This window comes from Bubalus bubalis, chromosome 9, assembly GCF_019923935.1.
Source record: "Bubalus bubalis isolate 160015118507 breed Murrah chromosome 9, NDDB_SH_1, whole genome shotgun sequence".
NCBI classification, from domain to species: Eukaryota; Metazoa; Chordata; class Mammalia; order Artiodactyla; family Bovidae; genus Bubalus; species Bubalus bubalis.
Genome location: NC_059165.1, coordinates 89,429,201 through 89,441,760, shown reverse-complemented (window position 1 = coordinate 89,441,760; position 12,560 = coordinate 89,429,201). Strand labels below are relative to the sequence as shown.

At 36.6% G+C, this 12,560-nt stretch overlaps 1 protein-coding gene across 2 annotated transcripts in view; it reads right to left on the bottom strand.

Annotated features, from left to right (window-relative positions):
- RAD50 (RAD50 double strand break repair protein) overlaps nt 1-12,560 on the bottom strand; it is a 108,211-nt gene that overhangs the window by 20,776 nt on the left and 74,875 nt on the right. For both annotated transcript variants that reach the window (XM_044947875.2, XM_006046046.4), the window contains 2 exons: nt 7,717-7,844; nt 5,595-5,819 (listed from right to left, as the gene is read on the bottom strand). In XM_044947875.2, the coding sequence (XP_044803810.1) occupies nt 5,595-5,819; nt 7,717-7,844 (353 nt within the window). The remainder of the gene's footprint in view (nt 1-5,594; nt 5,820-7,716; nt 7,845-12,560) is intronic.

The following is a 12,560-nucleotide window of genomic DNA, read 5'->3' as shown; positions in this document are numbered from 1 at the left end:
AGATAAAACCTATGCTTTCTTGGTCAAGTTCCTTAGTGCCCTTAAGAAATAGAGAATTTAACAATATACATTAAAGACTGTAACATGACAAGGAGAGCCGGACTAAATGGCCTGTGAGTTTCCCTTTTAATTTTGACTCTACGATGACTGCTATAATGGACTTAAAAAAATTTGTTTTATAGATAAGAAAACGGAAGCTCAGGGTATTTAAATAATTTGCTAAATGTCAAGTCACATTCAGATAATCTCTAGAGACTAGAGACAATACTTTTAACAAATTATGGATTTTTTTTCAGGCCTCGAAAAGGTACAATTTATCAACTTTTATACAAACAGTTCTTGCTGTTTAAGACTCAGCTTACTTTTTTCATCAAAACCAAGTTAAGTTATCCTATTCTGTACAGATATTTACTGATAAAAACCTGTTTCGATTTTTGTCTCTTCAAATAAACTTGCCAGTAAGGATTGGGTTTCCTATTCCTTAGCACTCAACAAATGTTTGGAACGTTTACCACATACACAGCATCAGCTGTTAAAGAATTCAAAAAGTAATAAGCCTTCTACAGGCATATATGCCTATAGCTGGATATACTAAAAAGAATTATGGAAGTTTTTTTAAAAAAAGACAAATGTTGTATATGTAATAGTCTACCAGGCAAGGACTCTTTAATAATGTCCTGCATTTGCTCTTATTTCAGAACATGAAATCTCAACAACTTAAACTGCTGGACCTAAAAATCTAGGGGAGATTTCAATATTTGAAGATGTTAAAACCAAAAGTTCCTAGTTGGTACACACATACATATCCATGAGCCTTTCTGAACCCAAGGAGCATTGTAATGTTAATAACCTATTTGCTCACTGAGAACGAGGACAAAAGATGTGTTCCTTCATTACAGAAGCCGAACTTAATCCAACAAAAACCTTACTAGTATTTATTTTTAAAAATGACTAACACAATTGGCTCAGTTCCAGTTTTCACTTATCTTAAAAGACTATGTACTCTCCAAAACCTGTACATGCCAGAGTTACAGCTAAGTGATTCTGGGGCCACCCTTGCTATCATCATGAACTAGAAGAATCCTCATACTGAAAAGTGGGGTCTTCCTGCCCTCCTGAGCCTTGTGGTCTGATTCCCAACGCTGAGGCTGGTCTGTTCACTAGGCTCTTTCCGGAAGAAGCCTTAAAACATAGATTCTATCGAGGAGGATATATTCCTTTTTAGAAAACAGTAACAAACAAAATCTAAGGTAACTGATCATTCTCTTGATAAAATACTTAGAAATCCTAGACAAATTTAGAACAAAAATTATTTTACAGTATAGCTGAATTTACAAGAAAGGCAACTCTCTATGTGGTGGAAACAGAGAACTAAAAACCAGAATGGTCAGTGTGTGATATGATACCTGCAGCTGAATTTAGTTATTATTTTCATAACCCAGGGTTTAGGTATTCTCACCTAGGACAGAAGATGAGGTATAGGGCCCAAGTGAGGCAAAGACAAGTGACTCCCAACATAAAGGCTGAGACTCTTGAATAGTAACTTCAGTGAAAAAGTGGAAAATTAGTAAGCTGAGAGTTCAAAGTTCTGGCAAATCCCTTCCAAGAGTTTAAGGTCCTTTATTAGACCACCAGTGTAGTTCAGGAACTTCCAAATTGAAAAATTAACATTAAAAACTAGATTCAGACCAGTGTTAGCCCTCGAGTGCCTAACAGATAACAAAACAACCAAGTGAAAGGACATCCACATAAAAAAGTCACAGGGGCGCTTCACAGAGGGGAAAAAAAGTCACCATTAAAGATGAGTTTACAATTAAATACTACATGAAACCCAAGAAATAATTCCCTAGAGCTAGAGTCAGCACACAATACAGCAGAAATAGACTCCTAAAAGTGTGAAATAAAAAAATGACTGTGAAAAAGAATATAATCTATATTTAAAATGAGTCCGACTCTTTGCGACCCCATGGACTGTAGCCTACTAGGCTCCTCCATGCACGGGATTTTCCAGGCAAGAGTAGTGGAGTGGGTTGCCATTTCCTTCTCCAGAGGATCTTCCTGACCCAGGGATTGAACCCAGGTCTCCCGCACTGTAGGCAGACGCGTTACCCCTGCACACCAGGGAAGTCCCAAAAGACATACAAGAAGGAATCAAAACACTAAGGAGAAAATACATTAAGAAAAATAAAAATTTCTGAAAATGAGTAAAATAAAACTTACAGAATTGAAAAATGTCTTGAAATATTGAAATGAAAAGCAGATTAAAAATGGACACCTCAACAGGCAGTATAAGCAGCAGCTAAAGAATCTGTGCACTGGAAGGTCTTCATCAGGGTGTTACCCAGGGAATTACCAGTATATGCAAGAGGCATTAAGCAATGTGGAGGAAAGAATAAGGTTTATTTATGTCCAATGACAAATGAAGGAGGGAAGAAATAGTAAGAAATGGGGAAAGGATAATATCTGAAGACAGAATACATGAGAATTTTCCAAAATTAATGAAAGGTATCAATCCTCAGATCAATAGGCATAATTCTTAAACAGAACTAGTAAACCTACATCTAGACACACTCCAAAAAAATGCAGAATACAAGAGATAAGGGAAAACTCTCAAAAGAACCAGAAGAAAAAGAAAGGCAGGTTACTTCCAAAGGAATAATTAGAATGATTTCTCAACAGCAATCATGGAGATCAAGAAGAAATGGAATATTTTCAAAGTACTGAAAGAAAAAAACATCCTTTCAATCTAGAACTCTGCTCACCTAAAGTATCAAGATTGAGAGCAAAGATTTTCAGACTGAAAAAGAATTTACTACTCACAATTCTTCACTGAAAAAAACTATTAAAGGATATACTTCAAAAAAAGAAAGAAACTGAACCTAAAGAAGGAGGGAATGAGATTTGTAAGAAATTGGTAAACATGTGGGTTTATTATGAATAAGCCCTGACTATGAACCACATTAATTATTTTCTAATCTGACATATAAAAATAAGGTTAAATGAAAATACCAGGCAATAGAAACACAGCAGACAGGAGAAATGAACATTTTGGAAGAACGTAAAGCAAGTCATATCAGAGCCACGGTTCTTAAACTTCGATGTGCACTGTAATCACCTGGAAGGCTTGTTAAAGCACGGCCTGCTAAGCCTTGTCCATAACATTTCTAATGTAACAGATCTGGAGTGGAGACTGAGAATTTTCATTCTAGTAAGTTCCAAGGTGATGCTGGTAATGTTGCTCTAGGACCCCTTTGGGAATCAAAACACTCGATTTTTAGGTCGAATATGAATGTTAAAAAAAAGTAAAGGGAAACATCCAAATAACTAAAGCATATTATTTACAACCCAAAGAAGGGGGAAAAGATGAATAAAGAAAAATAAACCAATCCCATAGAAGTCAGGGAAGTAGGAAAAAAAGCAAATAAATACAACTAAGTAATCAATCACAATGAAATGAATGGACTAAATTCACTAGTTAAAAGACAAAAATGAGTTGATTCACTTTGTTGTACAGCAAACACAACACTGTAAAGCAACTACATTCCAAAAAAGACAAAGATGGACAGACTGAATAAAAAATAAAATTTTCCCACGCACTAACCTATACTGTAAAGTTATAGTAATTAAGACAATCTTGGTAATGACACAAATTGACCAATGAATTATGAAACCCAGAAATGACCCATGCAACACATGGTATACTAGCCAGGAAACTGGTATCCATAGGAAAAAAAAGAAACTGGATTCCTACCTTATACTGTGCACAAAATTCAATTTAGAATTAGATACTTAGATGTATTTGAGTGTGAAAGCAAAACTTTAAAACTTTTAGAAGAAAATATAGGAATAGGGAAGGATTTTTTAAACAAGACACAAAAGAGCTAACCTAAAAAGATGAGTAAATATAACTACCTAAGAATCAAATCTGTTTATTAAAAGACACTATAAGATTTGGGGGAATGGCATTGAAACATGTAAAATATCATGTATGAAACGAGTTGCCAGTCCAGGTTCGACGCACGATACTGGATGCTTGGGGCTAGTGCACTGGGACGACCCAGAGGGATGGTATGGGGAGGGAGGAGGGAGGAGGGTTCAGGATGGGGAACACATGTATACCTGTGCCGGATTCATTTTGATATTTGGCAAAACTAATACAATTATGTAAAGTTTAAAAATAAAATTAAAAAAAAAAAAAAGAAAGAAAGTAAAAAGATAAATACAAAAAAACCTGATAATTATAACACCTATAACAAAAAATTAAAATTCAGAAAAGATAAAAGAACACATGCAAATCTGTAAGACCATCAATAATACATTAAAAATGGTTTGTACCCATTTTTAATGTACAAAATACAAATATTTCAAAGAAAAAACATGATCAGAGATGTTCAGCATCATTAGAAATCAAGGGACAGCAAGGCTTTCCTCGTGGTTCAGTGGTAAAGAATCCGCCTGCCAGTGCAGGAGACACAGGTTCAATCCCTGGTCCAGGAAGATCCCAGAGCAGTAGAGCAACTAAAACCCATCTGCCACAACTAGAGAGCCTGTGTGCCACAATTACTGAGCCTATGCTCTGGAGCACAGGGATGGCAACTCCTGAAGCCCACACACCCTAAAGCCTGTGCTCTACAACAAGAGAAGCCACCGCAATGAGAGAAGCCCGCACAACGCAACTAGAGAGTAGCCCTCCACTCCCCACAACTAGAAAAAAACGCCCCACAGTAATGAAGACCCAGCAAAACCGAAATAAAATTTTTTTTTTAAATCAAGGGACTTACAAATGAAGACCACAATGATTTATCATTTAAAACCCATTAAACTGCAAAAACAAAATCGGCAAAATCAATGTCACAACATACATCAAAGGTAACTATTATATCCTGTTAGTGGTATAAATCATTAAAACTACTTTAGAAAATAATTTAACATTATTTTGTGAAACTGAGCATACCCTGCAACCCAGCAATTTTACTCCCACGTGTACTCCAGAGAATCTCTTATTACATTTTTACTCCACAACACGACACAAATGCTCCTGGCAATAAGGGTTAGATTAGCAAAGGCCTGGCAACAACCCAAACTCCGTCTACCAGAAAATGGATACATTATGGTATATTTCCACAACAGAATTCTATACAGCACTGAAAATGCATAAACCATAGCTATAAGCAACTTAATAAAAGCAAAACAAAACAAAACAATATCATTTTTTAAAAAAAGCTAAAAAAGTGAAACACTTTACAAAATTATTTTTTTAAAGCAGAGATAGCAAAAATCTGTGTCAGCAGTTACAGGGAGTGGGGATGACAAGTGGTTGAGATGAGGAGGAGCATCTCAGTGGACAGTAGTTAGTGATAATGGTAGAGTTCTCAGATTGGGTATGGGGGTGGGATCATGATGCTCATTAATATTAATATGCCTTATAACTTAATTTCGTAATTTAAGTAAGCATGCTTTGCTTAACATACATACATATATTTTTCTATTCTCTGCTAGGTATGAAATACATTAAAAAAGTTAAAAGGGAGTGGTAAGACTAAATTATGCTAGTTGATACTGATTGCAGTAGGAACCAAATCCCCAGTACTTACTGGTCGAGGGTCTTGTAATAGATGTCCAGATCCTTGTTCACAAGCTCTGTTGTTCTCATAATAATCATCATTTCCCTGTACTTTTCCTCAGCATCCCGAAATTGAGGTTCTCGAAGTTCTTTCTTAAAATGAATAATTTCTTCCTCATAACCTTTCTGTCGTCCTATTGCCAAACTGTGATTTCTTTTTATATTGTCTATTTTTTCCTCCAACTTCTGATGTTCACTAGGAGGGAAAATAACAAATGAGGACCATTTTTAGATTTTAGCAGCCTACAGTAGAAAAGCCAGATTTCTTCAGCTAGATAGATAAATCATTCTCTTTGCAATCAGAATACAGTCTTTCCTTGCTTTTTCTTTAAGGCTTCAATACTAAAGAAAACTTTCTTCTTTTCAAATCTCTGAAGCATCCAGGTTTCTAAACAGCTGATTTGTGTGTGCTGAATAAAGGACTCTCATAACATGTGAACACTGAAAAAGTTCCTGATGTTTACACATTAACCTAAGTAAAGTACTTTTGGCGATTAATATTACAAATTTACGAACTTCTCATTGTGAACTAAGTGCACAACTCTGAGAAGTTACTAACAGGCTTTATCAGTTTGTTCACAGTATGTTAGACAAAATAAAATTTTATCTCAAACTATTAATTTATGCAGTAATACTACTAATAGTTTATTTTCCTCTATGAAAACAAAATTTCTCTTACATAAGTATAAAAAGCATCACACTGATCAAAAAGTAAAATACTTAAACTTTTATCATAACTTGGTAGATAATGCAGATTTTAACATATGCTTTAAAATTTTTCATTCAACAATTACTTATTAAGTGTCCTCTTATTTGCCAAGCATGCCTCTCAAGTTTATGAATATCCTTAAAGAACTGGCCTGATTTCTGTTTTGTTGACACTGCTGTTGTGTCCTGGTTGAAGAAAGGTTTGAAAAAGAGCAGTTGTGCTTAGCAGTCTGAATGAATGTGAAAAGCACTTTTATGTGCCAATTACAGAAGGAATTATAAAAATATCTGATTTTGGTCTTTAGTAGCAAGGAATATACGGTTTCATTTAAAGACTTTTTCTATAAGCTTTCCCCCCACCCAACTTGGCACCAAGAGCACCAACATTACAATGTTAAAGAGTGCAGCCTGGAAGCTAGGATATCTGGGTCATGTTCCTGGCTTTCATTCTAACTTCCTATTATCTTTTTTTTCTGGGTCTCAGTGTCCTAATGCATAAAAAACAAACAGGCTGAAAGATAAAGAGCTCTTCTAGTTAAGTCTTATTTCCTTGATATATGAGATTGAAAATGGCCAAACAAAGAGAATTTATAACAACACAGGAGTAACTATTTGTTAGGTTTTAATAACTAAATTAAATTTCAATTTATTATATCTTTCAGAAAAACATAAGCATTCTTTGATCCAGATTTCTTTGTGAAGTCAAGAAGAAAAATGAAAATTCCATAAGGAATGGCTGAAAGAATGAGTATATCTAACCAGCTGAGGTGGGACCAAAAACTCTGTTTGGCTAGTACAACCTTTAACACCAGACTAATGCCTCAGCATCAGCCAGCTTCCTACAGAATTCCTAAGGCAAAGAAACCAAGAATAAAATCTTTTCTGCTGTAGCAGGAAGATAGCAACTATAATAAGTATCAACAAAACCAGATGAAAGAAGAATCTAATTAATCAAATGCTCTGGCTGGCACATAATTATACCTGGGACCATGTACAATGGGTCACCAAGGACAAAGAACTGGCTGTAACGCCACTAGCAATTACAGAATGCATAAGCACTGACCCAGGCAGGGTTCAGAGGCCAGATATTCTTCCTATCATTCACTTGTGAAGCAGGCTTGCTCAAGGCTGTGAATTAGATATTTTTAATACTGGCTATCACTGCATAGTTACAACGTGACTATAAATTCTATTACTACTTCTTCAGTAATTTGGTTTATAAAGCCATTAAACGTATTTGTATGCAGGTGCCCACCTTCTTTCAAGTTTGAAAGGACACTTTGGCCACAGGTTTAAATTCTTTAAAAAAAAAATGCATTGAATATATTTCACATGTCAATAATAAGGACCTTTATTTAAACTAAAGAATATTTTTAAAAACACACTTTTTCATTTGTAAAACCTGCATTTGACCCATTTCCTTCAAATGTTGTTTTCTTTCTTCTTCAACTTCTTTTAGTTCTTCATTTCTTTTTCTTAAAGTAAGGTTATCCTGTAGCCACCTTTCTTGTATCTAAATGTAAATATGAAATTCATTAACAAAAATAATCAAGTTACCAACATGTGATTCATAGCAGGTAACTGGCAACAGGCAGTACCAATTCTGCCTTAGACTCATGTGTAACTCAGCAGAGGGAGAAGCCAGTGTAAAGGGACCTCCAGGCCTAGACAAATCTGGAAGGCCCATATACACACAAAACAGACATTTAAATGATGAGAGAAAATGCTACAACTAGATTTTCAGTATTTCATACCTAGGCCCCATAGGATCATCTTTCCTAAGAACCTCAAAATGGAGCCCACTGATCTAAGAGATACAAGAGAGCAAGACTACTATCAAAGACTCCCCCACTTTTTTTCCCTAGTTGTATTTGTCTACTAACATGTGCCAAGACCATTATATACTGTATGTCAGATAAGATCTTTACCTTCAAGCTGACAAGGCAGTAAGAAATTTCACAAAAATAGTATGTCTATATACTTGATGACATTTTTTTCTGGCCACTGAATTGAACTGAAAAACTTTAAATTTAGCTGTTCTTGTTGAGTAGTTCTGTCCTTAAAAAGCAACCATTAAATCATTTGGTGGCAGCAGCACCACCCCGTTATTTCAGTAGTTTCCCTGGTGATTGTAATGGACTATGTTGTCAAGAGATGAACAGAATACAATTTATAAGTTGACTCTTTGCAGCTTAGGGAGAAAAAGTCTTCCTGCAAAAAAATGGTGGCTCGGCCCAAAAGAGCCTGAATATAAAAAATTTACCTTAAGTTTGGAGTCAGGCCTTTTCAAAGAAGACCCTTCAACAGCAACCTGAGAAAAACTCAGTGTGGAGGGAAGTGGGGGTGAGGGGAGGAGGCACATCTTTGATAACATTTTGTTGCCAAAGTAATGACACCAGAGTCACCACGGTTTTGGGAAGTGGGAGATCAGAAGGGAAGCCACTTCTCTCACATGCTTAATGTTCACATCCAATCCTGCCCATCTATAAATCACTATTCCAAGTTTTGCTGTTTTTTTGTTTTTTGTTTTTAACTTCATTAAGGCTCCTTTCAGTCTTCCTAGAACTAATTATGTAAATATATACATATCTATTAAAGGCATCATTATAAGCTAGAGACGACGAAAACGATATAGTTGTAAACTACCTTTTGTTGCCAAGGCAACCTAATGTACCACCACAGCTGCTATGACTCCCTAAGATTCTTCCATGGGGGACTATGCTTATACTTCTTCCTTATTAGGAACAGAAGAATGTGGCATTGCTTGCTTTTATCTAACAGAACAATGGAATTTGCTTTCATGAATACCTGAAAGGATTCTCTGAAGGGCTATCACATTCTTAGGTGAGACTGATTTTTTGCATGAAATAATGTTCCTGGTCTGTTAGCCTGCACGGTCACCAGAAAGCTAGAGATTTCTTTCTTTCAGGTCAGCTTCTGATTGCTTTTTCATTCAGGAAGACAGTATACAGCACAGTAGTTAAAGAGTATATAGGCTTTGAAGTCAGATATACCTAGGCTCAAATCTCAGCACTTCAACTTTCAAACAGGATGACTCAGGCAAACTAGTTTAAATTCTCTGAGCCTCAGTTTACTTGTAACATAGGGATAATAACACCACCTGTCAAGAGAACTACTTTGAATATTAAAGTAGTTATTGTATATAAAAAGTATTAAATACAGTGCTTAGCTCAATAAGCTAGTGAAATATTTTTGGGTCAAATCTGTGCTGTACTTTAAGCAGTAAAAATTCCAGTTACAGTCTTCAAAATATAAAATATTAGAGGAAGGAGATAAAGCATCAGAGAAAACGAGATGCAGTCATAAAACTGTTTTTCCGTTATACTAGCAATTTGACAATGTAGGGTCAAGTTCGACTCTATTACTTTGATGACCTTTGGCAAGTCAGGTCACCTCCAGTTTCCTTCATCTGAAAAATGAGGAAGATTATTAAACTTCCAAATTTTTAAATTCTGTGGAGTAAATTAACAGGGCTTAAGTACATAAATATGCTGTTAGGTTCTTCAACTGTTTGATAGTAATCCCAATCACTCAGTTCAGAGAGGAGTTGATGCATGCGGTTTGCCACCTAAAGGAAACATGAAAATTAGCTGCATTATAGGTGCCTGTGAGAGAGTAATATGCTGAACAAACTACATTCCAAAATTCACCAAGAGTCTAGTTGGGGAAAATGTCACGTATACAGCAATTTCCTGAAAGCTATACAGTGCTCTGACTCAGTAACTGATATATAGTTAAGGGGATACATCGGAACCCCTGAGGACCTTTAACAAAATATACATGCCTCTGCCCATGCCCCAGAGGTTCTGATTTATTGATCTGGAATGGAGACAGATGTGTATTTTCAATAACCCAGGCGATTTACTTTTTTTAATTGAGATGTAATTCATATACCATAAAATTTGCCACTTTAAAGTGTACAATTCATGTGTATTCATAAAGTGCCAATTCCAGCACATTTTATTGCCCCCCAAACTCCACACCCATTAGTAGTCACTCTCTATTCCCTTTTCTCTCCTTCCCAAGCAACACTAATCTGTTTTCTGTCTCTATGATTTGCCTATTCTATACATTTCATGTTAATAGAATCATACATTATGGTCTTTTGTGACTGACTTCTTACATTTAAGCATAATGCTTTCAAGGTTTGTCCAGATCAGAGCATCTATTATTTCCTTACTTTTAATGGTTGAGTAATATTCCATGAGGACTTCCCTGGTAGCTCAGACAGTAAAGCATCTGTCTACAATGCGGAAGACCTGGGTTTGATCCCTGGGTCGGGAAGATCCCCTGGAGAAGGAAATGGCAATCCACTCCAGTAACTATTGCCTGGAAAATCCCACGGACAGAGGAGCCTGGTAGGCTACAGTCCATGGGGTCACAAAGAGTCGGACACGACTGAGTGACTTCACTAATATTCCATGACGGTTAATTTTATGTGTCAACTTGACACCACAGGGTGCCTAGACACTGGTCAAACATTATTCTGTCTATGATTCTGGGTGAGATTAAAATTTAAATTGGTAGACGGAATAAAGCAGACTGCCCTTCCTAATGTGGATGGATCATATCCATTCAACTAAAGACCTGAACAATCATCCTGCCTGACTGTATGAGCTGGGATGGTGTGTTTTTTTTTTCCTGTTTTCATATTTAAGGTGAAACCTTGGCTCTTCTTGGAACGAGAGAATATTTTAGCTCTCCTAGTTCTCAGGCCAGAACTACACCATCAGCTCTCCTAGGTCTCCAGCTTGCCAACCACAAATCTTGGGAATTCTCAGCCTCCACAATCACTTGAGTTAATTCCTTACGATAACTATCTTTGTCTATATCTTTATCTGTATTTATCAGTCTCTTATTGGTTCTGTTTCTCTGGAGATTCCTGGCAAATATATATGAATATACCACATTCTGTTCATCCATTCATCAGGTGATAACCAATTTGGGCTGTTTTCCATATTTTATGCAAATATATTGGAGCGGGCAATGGCAACCCACTCTAGTACTCTCGCCTAGAAAATCCCATGGGCGAGAAGCCTGGTAGGCTGCAGTCCATGGGGTCGCTAAGAGTCAGACACGACTGAGCAACTTCACTTTCACTTTTCTGTTCATGCATTGGAGAGGGAAGGCAACCCACTCCAGTGTTCTTGCCTGGAGAATCCCAGGGACGGGGGAGCCTGGTGGGCTGTTGTCTATGGGGTTGCATAGAGTCAGACATGACTGAAGTGACTTAGCAGCAGTGGCAGCAGCTTGCAAATATATTTTTTAAGTTCTTGGTTATATACTTAGGAGTGGGGAAAACCCATGTGATTTTGATAGGTGCCTATAGCTAACTCCAGTACTTTGGCCACCTCATGTGAAGAGTTGACTCATTGGAAAAGACTCTGATGCTGGGAGGGATTGGGGGCAGGAGGAAAAGGGGACGACAAAGGATGAGATGGCTGGATGGCATCACCGACTCGATGGACGTGGGTTTGGGTGAACTCCGGGAGTTGGTGATGGACAGGGAGGTCTGGCGTGCTGAGATTCATAGGGTCGCAAAGAGTGGGTGACTGAACTGAAATGAACTGATAGCTAACTTTTGCTCTCCAAACACTCTAATGTTTATTTTAGGCTCCAAGCATACCACTTTCTACAGAACCTTCCTCAGGGGATAATAAAGGTACTGAAACACACTGTAAAAAAAAAAGGCCTCAGGAAGTCTGTTGAAGACCTGGTTTCTATTAATCTATACAGTGTCTCCCTTTCTTTCCATGAATGCCTACAGAGACATTTTTCTCTGGTCTCAGTCCAAGAAACTGGTTTGTTTTTAGTTTTGAGACAATGTGAATCTTAATTATGACTTTCTCTTTTCATGTGACTACTGAGATCTTCAGCAAGCATATCAGATTTCATGGCCTACATTTTATATACTTAGTACTCTCCTGCTTCACTGCCTTCTTCTTATCCTTATTTCTACACTGTTTCATTTTCTCATTATTACTTAGCATTGCTTTATGTAAATAATTAGTAAACAACTTCTAAAACAAGGTAGGTTATAAAAGTAAACTAATGTAGTCAGATCTACTAAATTTAGACCATCAACTTGAAAAGGGTCACAGACTGGTATTATCTTAATTATCTCCATATAGTTGTATGGACTTTATTTATAGATTGTGATCTTAAATAGAAAACACACATAATAAGCTAATGGTAACTATTTATATAG